Source organism: Eurosta solidaginis, chromosome 2 (assembly GCF_040869045.1).
Source record: "Eurosta solidaginis isolate ZX-2024a chromosome 2, ASM4086904v1, whole genome shotgun sequence".
Lineage (NCBI taxonomy): Eukaryota > Metazoa > Arthropoda > Insecta > Diptera > Tephritidae > Eurosta > Eurosta solidaginis.
Genome location: NC_090320.1, coordinates 6,138,233 through 6,158,747, shown reverse-complemented (window position 1 = coordinate 6,158,747; position 20,515 = coordinate 6,138,233). Strand labels below are relative to the sequence as shown.

Genomic DNA, 20,515 nt, shown 5'->3' with positions numbered 1-20,515 from the left:
TTGAAAAAGTACCTTTGCTTATTTCGATTCTTATGACAGAGCCGGTTTCAGATTCTGTAGAACTCCAAAAGTGTTCCCTACTTTGCTCATACTGACTCCAACTATTCTGCGCGTGCTCCTCGTCCTCTGATGTCTCTTCGAGTATGGGCTCCAGCATTTGCCGTGAACTGGACAAGTAAATGGCATCTACAAGAAAAGAAATACGTTTTTTTGTTCAGTGATTCGGAAGAAGCTTTATATAAATATGACTAATCTAGCCAGTATATAAGTTTTCAGTTATTGACCTAAGCTTTGTCCACGCCATTTGCGCATTGTGTAGTCTTTTTATCCCCCTTCAACTTTCTATTCGTGTTCTTGTCCTTTGAATGCTCTCTTGCCCTTTCTAAGCCATGCGCATTTTTTTCAACAATTGCAAAATGCTAAACCGTTTCTAAACACGCCCAACACGCAACTAATCAAGAAGACCTTTGCAGCAATGCACCACTTCAGTGGCTCCATCAGTTTGGCTGCTGCGCGCACTACAACTGCGGTGACTGGCACTGCAGCTGTCTCTCATATGATCTCATTTATGTGTATTCTGTATGTGCGACCCAGACCGCATTGATCGAGGGATCACGGTGTGTAAAACGAAACACTTCACAAAGCCTCTATAAGTCAAACTGTTTGGAGTACAGACGACGAGGATGATGAGTAGGCAGACCCAACGTCTGTTGATGGCAGCAAAAAAAAATATTTAAGAAAAACAAAACACAAAGAATCAAAACAGATCCAGTTTGAGAAACTAAGTATGTTGCCGCCATAAACGTAAAAGAAAAGACAATTATCCAACGCCAATGTCTTCTTGGGCCACAGCGTTGATTTGTCTGTTTTGCTGCCTCATGAATTTTCCCTTTTACAGTTGATTATTCGTTTTGGGCTGAGCCACCACTGCAGTCACAACGAGTACGAAACAAAAATATTACTCAGTCTTTACGTGATTCATTCATGATCACGACCGCTTTGTGCTGATGCAGCATATATCCAATGGTAGTGTCCGCCCTAGCTGACTTGAATGCAACATCGATGTCTTCCAATCTTCGTTAATAATAACGACCGCCGTGGTGTGATGGTAGCGTGCTCCGCCTATCACACCGTATGCCCTGGGTTCAACTCCCGGGCAAAGCAACATCAAAATTTTAGAAATAAGATTTTTCAATTAGAAGAAAATTTTTCTAAGCGGGGTCGCCCCTCGGCAGTGTTTGGCAAGCGCTCCGAGTGTATTTCTGCCATGAAAAGCTCTCAGTGAAAACTCATCTGCCTTGCAGATGCCGTTCGGAGTCGGCATAAAACATGTAGGTCCCGTCCGGCCAATTTGTAGGGAAAAATCAAGAGGAGCACAACGCAAATTGGAAGAGAAGCTCGGCCTTAGATCTCTTCGGAGGTTATCGCGCCTTACATTTATTTTTATTTAATTAAGTGCAGATTAAGCAACAGTGGAACATATTTTTATTGTTGTTTTGTTTTTTATCATATGCAGCATCAAAAAGCCGGTCGTATTGGCCGTAGACGATGTTGGTATGCAGAAAAACCGCTTAGCTCAACTTTGGCATGTGAAATTATTTCATTTTCGCTTGGCAAATTGATTTCTCTTAGACAGAAGAGTTAGAAGAGTTGCTGCAAAAAACTAAGTAATGACTTGAAATCGAGCTGCAGCCACGCTTGACCTCGAATTAAAGTGTTCACTTATTTTTAAATAAACACAGAAATTCCACTCACAAAAAGGTTTACTTGACTCTGTGTACACGCGGAAAATGGATCTCAGCAACAAATTGCTTTTATTCCGATTGCATGGAAGGAGGACGACGAGGCAAATCATCGGCCAGAGTTGCCTGTAGCCATTCGGTATATTTGCTACCGACAATTTGTATTTGCAAAGAATTTTGAGAGATTTTCACACTCTTTATAATCGATGGGGAGTGCGTCGCCCAATATGCAAGAGAGGCACGTGCCAATATGCAAGAGAGGTACAGACCACTCTGTGCTCGAAAAAATGTTTCCACTACAGGCAATACCCAATGAGAGCCCCTCTTATTAAGCATTTCTGGTGACTGTGGTCTCTTTTAAATCACCTATCTCGAGCTGATAAATTAATAAACGAAGCGATTATGTATCTCGTACCTTCGTAGGTAGCAAAAAGGCAAATGGAGGGACACTTCTCACAGCGACCATACTGCCCGAGTACTCAGGAGAGTGCTACCGAATTCAGTCTTGGCCAGCACATAAATTCAAGCTTTTGGAATATTTATCCTAGGCGATCTCGCCTAGTCAACTGCACTCGCATACTCGAACAGCTGAATATACTGATTTGTTGGCATTAGATACTTGGATTCTTAGATAAAACAGAGCACACAAAATGATGATGAGGAGTAGTCACGGATTGTAAAAGCTAACCTCTAATCATACTGTCAGTATGGCTTGCGTCTTTAGACCGTCCAAGAAAGATAGAAATGTCATTGGAGCCCCAACCAAACAAGACACGCTTTTGCGAATTACCCATCTATATATCCTCTGCGCTGGGTCAAAACTTTCGCTTTTTCCGCCACTACGTACTACGCCGAGCAGAGTGCCTGCGGCGCAAGTAGAACCCCAGACTCTTTGACGTTTCAGGCGTTGTAGAGTTTCACCTCAACTGTAGAGTATTTCATATACACAACTGACAATCGAGGTGAAAGTTGAGTGTTCGCCGTAGCTCCAAAAAATGCTCATAGAGTTCTGCCATAGAAATGTACGCTGGAAACTCAATCACTTGACTAATGAGCTAAGTAGAGGCGCCGACTACATTACTACTCCAGTCAATTTGAAGTAATACGCCATGAATGTAAGAAACAAAACTTACAGATTCGTCATGCATTTAACTTCTTAACAGACGCATTCAAAATGCGCGAAAAGCAGTATTCTTCTTTAAACTTTAGCGTAAACGGCCGAATGGAATACCACTTTGTATATGTCATTTCAGAATTCGTTTTAAGGATCGCCTATCCCAGATTTTTTTTACCAATGCTCTATTCCATAAACGCTATACCGTTGAGCGTTAAAAAAACACTCCTGTTATAGAGTGTTTTCAGATAGCGCCTTTTTTGGAAAAAATATTATAAAGTAGGGTATTCTTCCAAGATAGCGATTTTATTTAAGCTTCGTGATAGGGCGATCTCGAAACGGCAACGAAGGTAAGGTGATATTCCACTCAGCAGCCGGTAAGCTAAAGTATATATCCTATAGTTTCTTATAGCATTATCTTCTCTAAAATCTTGAAAAATTCCAAACTCACCTTGCTGATCAAATGCTGGCATATTCCATATTGTTGGCGCACCAATCACACCGGCCAAATCTAAATGCTCCATTCTGTTGTTGCAATTATCTCATTTATCTGAAGTAGTTTTTTGCATATATTTTGTGATTATTTTCTAAGCATATGTTACTATTTACAATTCCTTTCTCTTTTTGTAAATTAAAAATTTGTTCTGCAATCAGCTTAGTGTTAGCTTATCTTATGCAATCATCGCGCATATTAGGCATCCATACACTTTCTCTTCTTCTAAAGCTGCTTTGGGCACTGTGTCACTGGGGTTTTTTAGATTTGTGTGCAATTGCAGTTTTATCTTTCTGGGCTAAATGTCGCCTTATTACTTTCGCAATTTGTCTTAGATTAAAATGCCAAGTTAGAATCTGCAGCTCAAAGTAGTCATTGAAATTTCGCGTTTTGTTTGTTTTTGCTTTTGTTTTGCTTTTTTCTCTGTGCTTTTTATACTTAAGAATATTCTAGGGCTATTTTACATACAGCACCAAGTTCAGCGTTCGTACAGAATTTATTAAATTTTCGATAAGCGAAAATGATATCTGAAAAGATAAGAAAATATATAAAATGCATTGAAGTAAGAGATTATAAGGAACGAATAATTTTGCATATTTTGTTGCTATGTCTTATTTTAAGGCCCACATTATGTATGACGTCGTGACACTTTGCGTAGGAGTTACTCACACTTGTAGCCACCACTATATAGTACCAAGAATTTCATAGAGGCATTCAGGTTTACTATCACTCACTGAAGTGAATGAATGTTCTTATATGATAGGAATTTCGGTTAACATGAGAAAATATGAATCGTTGCGTTATACATAATTTACCCCTAAATAAATAAGTTGGTTGGATTTGAAAACGAATTGCATAAATATGAAGTACGTATTATTCATGAATTTTGAGAACAATTCATTAAATTCACTCAAAAACAGACAGAGCAATAATTTTTAGCCGACTGGGAACCGGGATCAATATATCAAGATATAATATAAATTAGGACTCAGTGAAACTGATTTTATGGAACATCTCGCCAGCTGGCCGTAAAGAAACGTCCGCAGAAATTGAGCTCTTAAACCCAAATTCGTGATGTGGCCATATACGGCCGTAGTCAGAGCCCTACTAACATATGGGGCTTTAGTATAGTGACCGGCCATTGACGGATAACATGAGCATTAAGACCATGTCTAAATGTTCTCCTAAATACGTGAAACTGCAACTTCTTCAGCAAAAAGACTTCGTCTAACTGTGACTCGAGGCAGTATGGATGCAAGGAGGAACGTAATTTTGATGTCGCTGTCAGTCCGTGTTCATGACCCGACTAATAATTTCCATGGGGAAGTTCTGTGTATAGAAAGAGTGTGGAAGCTCTTGTCGGGGGACTCGGTGAGAGGTAGGGAGGTATGCATATATTTAAGATAGTCGGCTCCAATGGCGCTGAACTCTCGCACCACTTTGTCTAAAACTGTCAGCAGCTGCACGATGTCACTTTATGCCGCAGCTAACTTTGAAAACATTGCGCTTATATGAATGCCTGGGCACAGGAGTAGTGAGGGAAACGAGATGGAAGACGAACCTGCAAGGGAAGAGGCACTACTGGATGCCGCGGGGCGGTCGATATTCATCATCTTCTTACATCAATCAAAAGATGAATACATAGCAGTCTCTAAGAATGAGCGGTTTCAAACTGGTACTCTTCGTACATTTGCAAAATAACCAAGCCAATTACGATAGTAAGAGAACAGAAGATCAACCAAATAGATGAAGGGAAAAAATCTTTAGGAGCAATTGGACTGCATGCTGAGAGAATGGAAATCTCTTTGAACATCATTTGCAGATCTGAGGGGGCCGAAGGCAGCAAAGAAACAGCCACGCACTACTTGTGCGTATGCCCAGTTCTAGTATAAACTAGGTTTGTAGCTATGGGCAGTTAATATACTGGAGGGGCCTCAGAAAGTACCGCAATGCTTCGTAAAGGATATCAGCAGGTTCATTTACCAAACCAAATGGTTTGAACAAGCACCGACTAGTCCTACTAAAAACAGTAGCAATTGCTTTCAGGAGAAAGTGCATAAAAATGGCGTCCGTGCGCTACTTGCGCTCGGGCCTTTGGTATCTCAGCAGCACAAGAACGAGCCAACCCATCAACTAGACGAAAGTGTATCGGTCTCGGTCTTGGGTCTTCAAAAAATTAACTCGATTGATGTGAAATTTTCTAAAAGTTTGAGGCCACTTAACATAAAGCCTGATGGAATAACCAGGTGAAGTAAGCCGTCAATTTTCTTGCTCTAAATTCTACTTTGTTTTGTCATTCGGCTATCTGAAAAGTTTTCTCCAATGTTGTCCCCGAAAAAGTGTTGTGTTTTGCATTTTTCAGGAGTAAAATATGCTAACTTTAGTACTTTTTTCATATAAACTATTAGGTGAAAATCGAAGGACCCTTACCGAATTTAATCACAGAGATTCAACATTTGGTGTTGGCTTCCATATGTAAGGCGATGCCAAACTATTACGATCATATTGTTGACGTTTCTATTATCCTACAACAATAACACCACAATTGCAACTTACAGTAACTGCTTTACCCTAAAAATTAGCTTCCTAAGATTTAAAGGAGTGTTGGGCTCTCTTCGGATCAGCATCTTCTGGTACTATTACGACTGCCGCGGGACCCGTCTATCGCCGGATATACTTTGATAAATAATAGCTTTGTAGCATACATAAGTAATACATCATGAAATTTATTGTCAAGAGTTTTTGGCGTGTCTTTTGATCAAGTTTGTATAACATGTTAGGAGGGCTTATGTTTTACTTCCGAAGACAAGTCAACAAAGCAGCTGAAACTTTGTACGGGTTTTTACGGATGGGAAAACATTTGAGAGTATTACGATCACTTTCAACTGCATGTGAAGTTGAGATCAGTTTACTTTGACCGTATCAATTGAATTTTACTGCTCATTACAGTTTAAGTGGCCAAATTATATTTTTGTATTTTTATTCAATGCTAACAGTTATGTAAACTCATACCGGTCCTTAGAATCCCCTTTTACATTGGCGTTAGGTAGCACTGTTATGCTGAAAAAAGTAGTTTCTGTAATGGCTTCCGTAGAAAGCTATTTATTATTCTACTCTTATTTTGGCAAGGCGGGAAAAAGTTGTACGCTCTTTTGACCGTCGAAAATACACCCGTGCCGTTTCAGTAGCGTACATCTTCTGTCTTTTTCTATTTATTTTATTCACAAATAAAGCAAACAACAAACTTATATTAAAAAGCCATAGATATGGAAATAATATAAAGAATAATTCAAAGAAATTTTGAGAGTTAGGGAAAATAAAATTTAATAACAAAGGCTATTTATTTACCTCAAGTATTTATGATCACTTGCGGTTTTAAAGGTGTTCTTTATTATTTTTCAGTTTATATGTACGTAAAAATATACTACATTTAAAATGTTTACAATTTCAACAAATATTTACGAAACAGAGCATCGCAATTCAGCATACAATTTTATATACTTTTATTTATGATTTATTATTTTTTTTTTAAGAAACTGCAAATTTTTGTTTAATTTCGTGGTTGAAATTTCGACAGTTTTCGATTTCGGAAAAATACTCGTTTTATTTAAAAAAATTTGAAATTTATTCTAATCAACTTTCTCGCCATACTCATCTTCCCGCTTTTCGTTCAACAACAGAAAACAAAATACTGAAATTAAAAAAAACCAACAAAAAACGGCAAATCGCGCCCCGTCCATTTCGCTCAACTTTCGTTGTGAACACTCGTTTCGATACTATTTGAAGAAATAAAATTTAATATTTCAATTAGAATTTACAAATGTAGTATATACCGACTATACCAACCGGAAGAAGCCATTTGTATAAAGTATAAGCAAAATTTTTAGATAAAGTATTGTAATTTTAAAAAAATTAGCTATATTACTAATTATTCAATCAATAAGTATGCGGCCTAAAATCGTAATCTTGCAAACATTGCTCAAAGGCCAGGTGGAAAAGCAAAAAAAGCGAAAGTAGCAGCTGCAAGCATCTGTTTTGCTTAATTTCATAAATTACCAATGCTTAATATTTTTTTATATATTGTTGCCAAGGAATGACGCATAACCGCAAGTATAGAATGAACGAAACTTTTCATCGCTCATTCGCCTTTTCCTATTTTTCCTATTAATGTACTTCAAGGTATACAAATCGAATATTGTTTTGACTTGTAATTCCTTCTCTTTTAGGTTATTCAATGCACGGCAATGTTGTGTTTTCAGATTAAATCTTATTTAAAATTGTATATTTATGTTTTAATTGTTTGTTCAACTTCTATTTTCATTTTGGTTCGGTTTGGTTTGATAAAGTCACGGTAATTTATAGGCCATTTATGGATTGTTTTTCTTTCGTTTTTTTAAGTGCATTGGATTAAAAATTCGAATAATTCTGCGCAATTCAAAACATGTAAGCTTGAGTAAAGGGCACGCACAACGCAACCCTGCATCTCGTCGTTATTCCCCCTCCCCAAAAAAATCACAATCCAACATATTTAATCTCCACATAAACAGCAGAAGCAGAATACAAATTTTCGAAGCTAGGAAAAATGTAATCAGCAGTTGCGCCATCAATAAAAAACAAAACCAAGACTCTTCTTAAACTTTCCTAAGATATGTATTTTCAACAATAGTACAACTTGAGGAACATTTGAGACTAGTTTGAGAATATAAAATTCACCAAATTCAGAAGTAGCGAAAATCATTTATTATTCATAATTTCAAACCGATTTTAAACATGACTGAAATGCAATGGAATCGAAAACGCGTTCTCAAATGTTACTCATGTTGGTAATTAATATAGAGATTTGTTTAAAAAAATATTTAATCTAAGGTGATGAAAAATGTTGTTTAAAGTTGCACTAAAAGACATCATTCTATGATAAACGAGCTGCCTATTCGAAGCCGAAACATTTAATACCGTTTCATTTCTCATCATTCTAAATTTTCCTGAAATTTATCTTTAAGAGAAACGATTGTAATGATATAGTATTATGCGAAGAAATGAGACGGTATGAAATATGTCGGCGTCGATTACGTGGTTCGTTTAATATAGAATAAGGTCTTTTATTGAAGCTTCAAAAAATAAATCAGTCAAATCAACAAACGAACAAAATTTGAAGTCAACTTTTAAGTAAGATAAAGTGACCTTAAAATTTTTCATACAAACACACATAGATATCTACACTCATCTACAAAAGTCAGGTTTTTCCAGTTTTCACTAAGTTTTGCTTCGACCTTCATTATTTTCGATATTTTTATGAAAATATGTATTATTATATAACACCAACAATCCAAATATACACTTAAGACTTTTTAGAAAATTCTGCGAAATGCCTCGAATTTTCATACAAATTTTTAGCTTTCAGTAAGACTTTTTAGAATTTATCTCACAGAAAAACGAGTGCATGAAAATTCGCGGAATTTTCCTGAATTTTCTAAAGAGTCTTAAGTGCATATTTGGATTGTTGGTGTTATATAACAATACATATTTTTATAAAAATAGCGATAGGTTTTGAAACATTATAAATGTGTCAATTAGGCTAATTCACGACTATTTTTATTAGTTATCTTAGCTGAAAAATACTAAAAGTTTATCCACATTTAAGCAACTCTCCACATTGTTCATAAAGTACGAGCCCTCGACTTTCAAAGAATTTCTGCTGCATTAACCGATTTTCGGACCGGCGGAAGATAGGTTCCATCAACTACTACGAGCTGCCCAAAGAACTACAGGTTGACATAATTTTACATATTTTTTATCTTTATGTAGAATTATGTATAGTATAAGCCAGAGCGTGCCACAATTCCCAAAATAATGGGATTTTCTGGCGTCAATGTATTACTGCTGCCAAATAGTAACACATTAACGCGATGTAGGGACTGAAATTCGCGAGGGCCTATGTAAATATTTTTTTTGTGACATTTTAAAAATATTGGTCCTTCTTTTGTTTTTTCAAAAGGAATTATAGCTAAACTATTCATTTCATAAAATATTTCAACCGAAGTTTTCATAAGTTCCCCGTCAGAGCGGGGGGATCCCCTGGATCCGACACTGGTTTGAATTAAATTTTTTTCCAGTTATGATTGAAATGAGTTTGAGATTATTGAAAAAATTAGATCTTCACTACTTCACAAATTGTGAAATTTATTATTCTCAAACAGACGGTAGGAAATAATAAGAAATAAGCAACAATCCATGCTTAATTTTGATTACTAAGTTTTTACGTTCGGTGCTTATTCCACAATTTATTTCACAAGACCTAAAAACTTCAATGTAAATAAATATTGACTAAAGTCATGAAACTTAACTTTTGATATTCAAATGTGTCGAATTTGGTTTGATTGATTTCTTTAATTGCATTATGACTAAATGCAATGTGCATATTCGTGTGAGAAAATGAAATGAAAATGAGCTTTGTGGCAGTGCAACGGATTGCCAATTGCTTTACTGTACATCACCTGCCCTGGCATTGCACCAAAAACCAATTTGTTATGATTTTATTTTTTTAACTGCAAAGTTGTGGGGATTTTTATTTGAGTTCAACTGAAAGCATTACAAATTGTTACAATTATTCAAATCATGTGGTTTTTAGTATCGAAGAAACGAAATCAATTTTCTCCTAAAGTTTCACACAGATAAAACATGGTAAACAGTGTTGTCATAGAAACGAAAACAAAAATCCCCTGAAATATGTTGAGTTCTTCCATTTTCGCCATCATTTGAGCTAGGAATCCCCTTCATGTTTTCCAATGCAATCTGCAACCCAAAGACATATTAATTTGACTTTAACAGAAATACATGTCTTAACTATAACTGACGACCTCTTGAGCAAAGCAAAATAGGGAGATAATTTAGCTTCATAAACCTACATTTAACATGTTAATCTTCGATTAACTTATTCTCAAAACCGTTTTCGAAAAAATCGATAGTTTTACGAAAACCGCGAACTGTTTTTTAGAGTTTTTTTTAATTTTATTTGAGTACGCAGTTTTTTAGCCCAATCAATTTAAGTCTGTCAAAGTGCAATTTATAAGGCTCTCAAAATTTGTTTTAATATTTGACATTTTTCGCCGAAGTGTATTTTGGATTTTCTACCATATAAAAATTAAAGTATGCGCACTTTGTGTGCAAGAAAATTATTTCAAAAAAACACTGTGAAAAATTAATGTTAATTTTGATACAACTTGAACTTTAGCAGACTAAAATGGCTTGGGCTAAAAACTGCATACTCCAAAAAAATTCAGAAAGCTCTAAATTTGATAAAACATACCACTGCTATTTTCGTGCTCGCTGCTGTACTTATGTATACAGTATTAAAAAAAAAAATCAATTATCGTTAAGTCAGTTTCCAGTGAAAACCAATACTAAGAAAACAGTAATAACCAGCTGATAAGATTTCTAAAGTAAACAAACAGCTAAATAATTGTATAACTAAAAGATAAAAGCATTTGAGATTTTATTAATTAGTCTAAAATGAATGGTTGCAGGGAACAGTAAAAATCCGGATAAGTTTTAAGTAAAAAGGATTTTAAAATGCAGATTTTTTTAGCTTTTAATATGCTTGCGCATTTGAAACAAATTATGTAACATTAATTAACAAAAGAAAAATATTAAGACCATGTTTGCTGTAATTTTGATTTCAATTTCCTGAAGAATAGTTGGGAATTTCGAAACCATTTCAGCCCTTTCAGAAGGGTTACAAGCCCACTTCGGGGTTATTTTCGCAATTATGGTGAGATTATTTCAGAACCGATTAGGAAGAATTTCAGAATTTCTTCGAGACTATTTTAGGTAAAATTACTTCTGGATATTTTTTAGACTTTTTCAAAACAATTTTGGGGCTTTTACAGAATCACTTAGGGACAATTTCCGGAAATGTCAGTAACTAGAGGTTTTTGGACCAATGCACACTGGCCGGTCTTATATGGAGTTGGGGACCAAAAATACTTCCAGTAGAGATATCAACGTGAAACTTTGGCTACGGGTTTATAAACAAGTGAGAATTATTTTTTTCTAAAATTGGTAGGAGTGATACCTTTATACCGACCCACAACCACCCACTTTCACCGCATGCATACAAAAGGTAAGTAGATGTGGGGGGAAAAGTGGTAAGATGTGTCTATAGCAAATAAAATGTTTAATAGGATTAAATAAAGAAATAAAAGTTAACAAAAGATTTTACATATATAACAATAACAAAACAACAAACACACACAAAAGTTTACATTCGCATATCGTCGACTGGATAAAATAATGTCGTATGTTACATATGAGCACATATAACATATGACAATAATTTATCAGGTTGACGCTATCAGAAAACTGTCGCAAAACATAGTTAGTGGCAGAAAGTGGCAGCTGATATTAACACTTCAGAATCTTAAAACTTTCGCCAATAATAAAATATAAGTCTTAACGTGAGAATCGGTGACGAACCCAACTAAAACTTCAGCTGAAATTGAAATATTTGTGCAAATAAACACTAATGAAGGCACTGGTGAAATTTTAAATAACAACAAAAAAAAAACACAATAAGCTAAAGACACTAAAATTATTTCAATATGAAGTAAATACCCTTGACTGCAATATTCATTTCTATGTATTTCAATACGATGATATTTTATGTATTTTTAAATAGCTTTTTGTACTTTATTTTTACTTCCCCACACTGCAAAAACCAACTAATACTATAACCTCACTTTTGAAGCTATTCTTAAAGAGTACAGTTCGAATACAACAAAAACAAATATACCTTTTAAAAGGCTGTTCTAATAAGAGATACTAACGACACATTTGGTGACAAACTTTTCACTTTGATTTTTTTTATTTTTTTGCCTATGGAACGGACCACTGTGCAATGGGTCCTAAACTGGACTTTAAAAGTACATACATACTACAGGAACAGCTTTGAGCGATAAGGGTAAGGATTACAATTACGCATTGCTAAAGCGGAAAATCGATATGCTTAAAAATAACGCCGAACTTCCAATAGCTACCGAGTCACTAATCAATCAAAATAAAAACTCATAAATTGAAAGAAGGTACGCAAAAAGCTGAAATCAGAAAATACAAATACAAAGATAATAATGAAAGTCACGCGTCATGGAAAAATTACAAAACTACAAAAAAAGCACAAAGCGGTAAAATAAAAATTTAATAACAATAATGAAAAAAGAATTATGCGAAAAAATAATGCAAGTGCAAGCGAAACAGATAAATTTTGCTGATTTATAAGTAAAATTAAATAAGAAATACTAAAACGAAATAAGACAGCGGGAACCACAAATGAACGGGAATCAAAACGAACAGAAAAGTTCAAAAAACTATGCATTCTGCTAAATAAATTTAAGAATAAGCACAAAGCACTAAAGAATGATAAGAACTAGCGCACACTAAAGAAAAAGCTCATTCACAAAAATTTATTTGATTGTTGCTAAAAAATGTTGATTACGAAATGAGAAGAAAAATATTGTTTAGAGTTATTTTTACTGTAAATGCGTAAGTTTTGATACACATGGATATGCATAGTTCCAATACATACAGCAGCAAACAGGAAAAAAGCAGTGAACATTTATTTCAAATCTCGCAATTGAACATACACTTTTTTCGACATTTTAAACAAAAACATCGATGAATTTGTAACTGAAACAATGCAAACTCATCTTAAAAAATTTTAATAATTTCGAAAATTCGAAAAAATTTTACGGAAATATCGAATGTTTTATATATTTCGTAAAATTTGCAACTGAAACTTTGCAAACCTATCTGAAAAGCCTTTTCGAAAAAGTTCGAAATCCGAGAAAGCGCTCCTAATTTTTCCATCCTTTATTTTTTTTTACTATGCAAGTTTGTAGACCAATCAATTTTAGTCTGACAAAGTATAAGTAATCGAACTCTCAAAATTCGCAATGATTTTTAACAATTTTTTTTCCGAAGGGTGTTCCAGATTTTCTGCCATATAAAAAATTTATCACACTTTGTATAGTAGAAAATACAAAATAGCCTTCGAAAAAAAAAAAATTGTGGTTAATCAATGCGAATTTTGAGAGACCTATAAATTGTGCTTCGTCAGAATAAAGTCGACTGGGCTACAAAACTAAATACTCAAGGTTCCAAATAAAAACATCGAAATTTTCATAAAATTTTTTCGAATTTCCGAATTTTTTTTGAAAATTTTTTAAGATTTGTTTGCATAACTCCAGTTAGAAAATTCATGAAAGTTTTTTCGTTAAATATCGAAAATAATAAAAAAAACTAATTGAAAGAATATGATATATATGGCCACTGCTATTTTCCTGTTCACTACTGTACATAGGAGCAATGTATAAGTTCGTACATAAATTCGGTGAGTGGCCAATAAAACAAAAAAAAAAAAAAAAAAACCAGAACACAAAGGCAAGCGTGAAGAACGCAGAAATCACATTGCCCGATGCGCTCTGTGCGTCATTTGAAAATTTTTTAGGTACGAAAAAGTTTAAAAAAAGAATTTTCTGAAAAAGAATGTAACGAGTATAGAAAACATCTAACGCGACTTAGGTGAGACAATACACAAAGCGAAAGGTTTGAGAATATATTTGAGCAAGAAAAGGATGCCAATGGAATTTTTTTGAAATGGAAAATATAGAAATTGGCATGCAACCACCAAATATTTGAAATACCCGTGACACTAAAAGTTTCATAGCGGCTACAGAGTGGAATAACATTCAATCTCGACTGCTGTGTCAAAAGCGCCCAAAACGCGTTAGCTCCTTCTGAGTTCCAAGGTAGAGCAAAAAAAAAGTAATTGGAGAAGTAGAATGTGAAGTAGCAATTGGGAACGTCACGGTACTACACAATTTTATAGTGGCAGGTATTGTTGATGAAATCATAATTGGAGTGGACTTCTTAATCAACCAAGGCATCAAAATCGATATGCAAAGCAAGACGATGCGATATAAGAACATGGATGTGCCACTTAATTTCGGCTACGAGAGAGGCTACAGTAGTAAACGAGTGCTGGTGGAAGAGAGTCAGCAAATACCACCAAAATCAGAAGCAGTCATCTGGGCAAAGGTTGATGGAGATTGTGGGACAAACAAATTGTGGGTTGTCGAAGCAGCAAATAAATCAGCACTGAACATACTTTTAGGAAAAACCCTGGCTATGACAAAACAAGATCGACGTATTCCGGTAAGAGTACTAAATGAGTTCAAGTCACCATTCAATTTGACCAAAGGAGCTATTTTGGGAAGATGCCAAGAGGCCGAAGTAGTTATTAACTGTGAACAGCTCCAGGAACACGTTTCATCTAGTAATACTGATCTTTCAAATGATATCACGGCATGGACGCATGGGCTAGAGGAAGCCTATCAGAGTAAGGCAAAACAACTGCTCATAAAATACGCGAACATATTTGACCAGGATGGTTCCAAACCAGGCCGCACCAATGTTGTGAAACATCAAATTGACACTGGAGATGCGAGGCCGATCCGTCAAGTTCCACGTAGTGTTCCACTAGCGAAGCGGGAAGTTGTGAGTCAAATCATACAAGAAATGAGTGACAGCGGTGTCATCGAACCATCAGCTAGTCCATGGAGCTCACCGGTAGTACTTGTAAAGAAGAAGATGGAAAAATGAGGTTTTGCGTGGACTACCGGAAGTTGAATGACGTTACGAAAAAGGATAGCTACCCGTTACCAAGAATTGACGACACTCTGGACTCGCTATCTGGTACGAAATGGTTTTCCACACTGGACTTGAAAAGCGGCTACTGGCAAGTTGAGGTAAAGGAGGAAGATAAAGAGAAAACAGCCTTCAGTGTCGGTGATGGTCTTTGGCAATTTACAGTGATGCCTTTTGGACTTTGTAATGCACCAGCTACTTTTGAGAGACTCATGGACCAGGTACTGAAAGGACTACATTGGAAAACATGCTTGGTGTACCTGGACGACATCATCGTATTGGGCAAGAGTTTTGATGAACATCTTAAGAACTTGGAGGAAGTTTTCCAGAGAATAGCTGGCGCTGGTCTGAAGTTAAGTCCCAAAAAGTGTACGCTGTTTAAAAAGGAAGTAAATTATTTGGGCCACAAGGTAACTACAGGTGTCTGTACAGCGAATGAAAAGATAGAGGCAGTAAAGGATTGGCCAAGACCACAGAACCTACATGAATTGAGAAGTTTTCTTGGGCTGTGCACATATTACCGCCGATTTGTACCAAATTTTTCCAGTGTAGCCCATAGCCTCCATGAGCTTACAAGAAAAAACAAAGCTTTTGAATGGAAGAAGGAGCAAGAAGTGGCTTTCCAAACATTGAAGGAGCGTTTATGCACTGCCCCAATGTTAGCATATCCGATTCCAGGAGCAACATTTATTCTAGATACAGATGCGAGTGGATATGCTATAGGAGGCGTTTTATCACAACTGGTCGATGGACAGGAGAAGGTAGTTGCATATTACAGCCGTTCGATTGGAAAACCAGAGAGGAACTACTGTGTTACGCGGAGAGAGCTGTTGGCATTGGTAGAGTGCATTAAACATTTTCACAAATACCTCTACGGCCAGCGATTCCGTGTCAGGACAGATCACGCAGCGTTGAAATGGCTTCTGCAGTTCCGTAATCCGGAAGGACAATTGGCACGGTGGATCGAGCGACTACAAAGCTACGAATTTTCCATTGAGCATCGAAAAGGTAGTACCCATGGAAATGCTGATGCAATGTCACGAAGACCATGTAGTTTGGAATGCAAGCACTGTTTAAAAGCCGAGGCTAAAGAAGACATTATAGATGTCCGGCTAATGAATATAACATGTACAGATGAATGGGACAAGGAACAGTGAAAGCACGTTACTCGTTCATTTGCGCTATAAAGCTCGATCGGTGGTGGCCGGCAAACGCCAAAGCATTTTGAATGTCGAAAATCAAACGGCAGATGCCATTAGCGCTTGGCCGCATGTTTTTAGCCGAACAAGCAATTACCTATTTATTTTTAGTGTGCAATTTTTGCTGTTTGTTGTTTATTTTTGCACTTGTTTGTTTGGTGCTTTCTTTCGTAACATTTTATTTGTTTTATTGTATGTATGTATGTAGGTATTTATTTATGTTTCAGGAATTCAAAAATACAAAAATCTGTTGTAACGAAATGAGATTAAAAGTACGATTAGTTGCATCAATTAAAGGGCGTTTCTTCTTTCATTTTAAATCAATTTTTTATTTTATTGTGGAATATTTGTTGTTGCTGTTTTTTCTGTCCATCGTGCTATTGCAATGCTGTGCACTATCTTTGTAAATGATACTGAGCAAAGTATGACAATTTTAGGAATTTATTAGCAAAAGTGATATTTATATTTTAGATTTGAAAAAAAATAAAATTTAATACAGCATACCACAAATAAGATAAAATAAAGATATATACATATATAGCAGCGGCAATTTTTATAAAATTTCGACACTTAAATTCTTATTTTTTTTAGTTTTCGACATTTTAAGGAAAAACGTATATGAAAAAATTAAAAATGAAAATTTTTCGAAAATTTCTCTTAGAACAAAGTACAAGTAATCATCATCATTAAGTGGCGCTTAACCGCCTAAGCGATTTCGATCGTTTCGTAAGTCACGTCAGCTATACGTGTTTAGCGATAACTAACGCCAATGAGGAGCCGACTGAAATACTTTCTTGGTCGGAGCGTCTTCGTCCATACGCATAACATGATCTAGGCAGCGAAGCCTTTGAGTTTTTATCCGCTACACTATCTTCATATGTGCATATCATTATTCCTTCTTCGATTATCGCTGTCGGCATAACGGACATGACCTTAAATCTTTTTTTTTTTTCTCGGACGTTGTGGCAGCGCACTGCCCTCAAGTGGCCCGATGAAACCAGGCTAATCCTGTATATTTTTTTTTTTTTTTTTTTTTTTTTTTTTAATTCATACATAGTTTTTTATTTTTTTTTTTATTTTTTATTTTTTTTTTGTTTTTTTTAATCCTAATTCTTATTTATGTCTTATCTATAATTTCTACTTTTTTTTGTTACAGAGTCTTTGAGAGGCAGTGGCTTCTTAAGCGCCGAGATCTAAAACCGCTCAGCTACAGAGAAACTCATCAGCTGAGAAATATAGATTCACAATAGATTAAAAGTATAAATTTATTTTTTTTTAATTATTAAGAGAAGATAGAACCGTTTTTTTATTGCAAAGAGCGAGTCCGAAACATCAATTATTCTCGAGTGAGAGTTATAATCTTCACAAAGAAAAGGTTCGTTTAGTTGGAAATTGCTTCTGCATTGTTAAAGAATTAAAGGTTTATAATGCCTTGAAACTCGGCATGGAACATTCATGTTTACTTCGTTCAAAAGGAATGGGCTTGAAATCGATCCATTTAAAAGTCTAGCCATAAATAGTACACCTAGCATTTCTCTACGACTTGCAAGGGTAGGAAGATTTATTAGTTTTAACCGATTAGTGTAAGGAGGAAGATTATAACGGAGAGTCCCATTGAAGATTTCTCAAGGCGAAAAGTAAAAACTGTTTGTGAATTGATTCTAGTCTATCCACATGAGCTTGATAACGCGGATTCCAAATTATCGATCTATATTCTAATATCGGCCTCACCAATGATGTAAAAAGGGTTTTTGTAACGTAAGGATCACTAAACTCTTTTGCCCATCTTTTCACAAATGCTAAAACTCCTCTTGCTTTATTGACTGTGGCATTAATATGAGGGTTGAAACTAAGTTTGCAATTCATTGTAACTCCCAAGTCGACAAAAACATCAATGCTTTCCAGAGTTTGGCCATTTGTAAGAAGCTGGTTGTACGTTCTCACGTGAAAAACACATGAATTTACATTTTTCTATGTTGAGCGGCATAAAATTCGCATAACAACAAGTAACTAAGCGATTTACATCCGCCTGGAGTACAGAACGTTCTTTAACCGACGCGTATGACTTAAAAAGTTTACGTCGTCGGCATACATTAAAATTTTAGAATATTTTATAGTTGTGGAAATATCGTTTATAAAGAGCAAAAACAGAATAGAACCGAGATGGCTGCCCTGAGGCACATCGGAGGGAACATCGATGACATTCGAACAAATGTTTTTAAAAATGACTCTTTGAGTTCTACCGCAAGGATAGGAGGAGATCCAGCGGGTTAGGCCAGGTTGAAAGCCAAGCAATTCGAGTTTATAAACAAGTAAGTGGCGTACTGTGTCGAATGCTTTGCTGAAATCAGTGTATATAACGTCGGTATGATGATTGTTTCTAAACCCATTAAAGACGTGAGTTGTAAATTCAAGCAAATTGGTTGTGGTTGATTTGGCTCTACAAAAGCCATGCTGAGAACTATCTATCAATGTAGAAATCGAAAATTTAAGGTGATTAGTAACGATTGCTTCGAAAAGCTTAGAGAGAACTTTTCTTTCGAACACTCCAAGAGGCATCTCATCTTCTGCCGACATCGTCCATGATTCCGACCCATACATCAGCACAGGTATGATAAGCGACTTGTAGTGCGTGTTTTTTGTTCGTATAGAGAGAACTTTACTTTTCAATTGCCTACTCTAGTCCACAATAACAGTTGTTGGCAGGAGTTATTCTCCGTTTGATTTATAAGCTGACATTGTCTTTCCTCTTAATGCTGGTCCCCAAATAGACGAAATCCTTCACAGTCTCGAATTTATATCCGTTAACAATGACGTGGCCGCCAAGGTATGAATGCGCATTATCTTTCATGAATGACAGCAAGTCCTTCGTTTTGTCCTCATTTACGGCAAGACCCTCTTGCTTCTTTATCTTATCTAGATAAGGCAGAACTCACGGCCAACAGGCTGTAGGTATCTGAATATTCACATAAATTGTTGGCAAGTTTTTTTCCATAAATTTGGCTGGGTAGAAAAAAAGCTGATAAAGTTCGCCACTAAATTGAAATTTTATGTTGAGAAGGTATCGGAAATACTATTTATTTTTATGTTTTTAATCTTGCATTTATGTACTGCCGAAATACATCAGCTGTCTATCCTTTTGAAAAATCATGTTTTCAGGGAGCATTGCAATACAAAATTGATGAGTGGCGCCTGAGCACGCCCGCTATAGTAATTCAAACTAAAAAACAAGAGCCTATGATATATATCTGCTTCAAATCCCTAGCATATGCCCTAGTCAATCTGCATATTTTCAAGAAGAGGTAGCGGTGCCTGAGCAGGGAAGCTTACAGTAATCCAAAGCAAAAAAGAGAAGCTTATCCTATATCCCTTTGAATGTCTAGCATATTTCCGAACCAGAAAAAATCCCAGTCATTCTGCATCTTATCAAATGTCTCAGGTGATTCAGGGCGGCCCTCTCAAGAGAAGTTAAGATATCTTACATTCTCAGTTTAGATATCTTCCTAAGAGAGTATGTAATCGTAAGTAACCATATCTACTTTGTATAAGCGGCAGTAACGTTAGTTCGACAGTTACACACATTTATGAACGCCGTGAATAGGCACTGATCAGCCTGTTTCGGTTAACGCCGTTTGTATACCCTGTAAATGCATCACATTCTCGAATACGGTCTTCAAGTCACCTCTAATTCTTCTGTTCCTAATATTCGTTACGTGGCGGCCACCGTGGTGTGATGTTAGCGTGCTTCGCCTACCACACCGTATGCCTTGGGTTCAAACCCCGGGCAAAGCAACATCAAAATTTTAGAAATAACGTTTTTCAATTAGAAGAAATTTTTCTAAGCGGGGTCACCCCTCGGCAGTGTCTGGCAAGCGCTCCGAGTGTATTTCTGCCATGACAAAGATGCCGTTCAGAGTCGGCATAAAACATGTAGGCCCCGTCCGGTCAATTTGTAGGGAAAATCAAGAGGAGCATGACGCAAATTGGAAGAGAAGCTCGGCCTTAGATCTCTTCGGAGGTTATCGCGCCTTACATTTATTTTTATTTAATATTCGTTACACATGGATTTGTCTTGCATACATCCATGTATGTAGTTTAATGTGTTATGCTGGCCAATGTAGGCCTTTAACCTGTTCTTCACTTGTGCTATACCATTTATTCTCGGTGGAGGTCAAAAGCTGACGTTGTATAATTAGAGATGTGTTAAAGATTATTGTTGCTTTTATCGAATTAAAAATAATACATGATAGCACCCATGGTGATGTTACGG

The 20,515-nt window shown here is 36.0% G+C and overlaps 1 protein-coding gene across 5 annotated transcripts in view; it reads right to left on the bottom strand.

Annotated features, from left to right (window-relative positions):
* The window catches only part of LOC137239184 (nuclear pore complex protein DDB_G0274915), a 339,788-nt gene that overhangs the window by 255,908 nt on the left and 63,365 nt on the right, over positions 1-20,515 (bottom strand). For all 5 annotated transcript variants that reach the window (XM_067764201.1, XM_067764200.1, XM_067764206.1 and 2 more), the window contains 2 exons: positions 3,308-3,876; positions 13-186 (listed from right to left, as the gene is read on the bottom strand). In XM_067764201.1, the coding sequence (XP_067620302.1) occupies positions 13-186; positions 3,308-3,380 (247 nt within the window). In that variant the 5' untranslated portion in view covers positions 3,381-3,876. The remainder of the gene's footprint in view (positions 1-12; positions 187-3,307; positions 3,877-20,515) is intronic.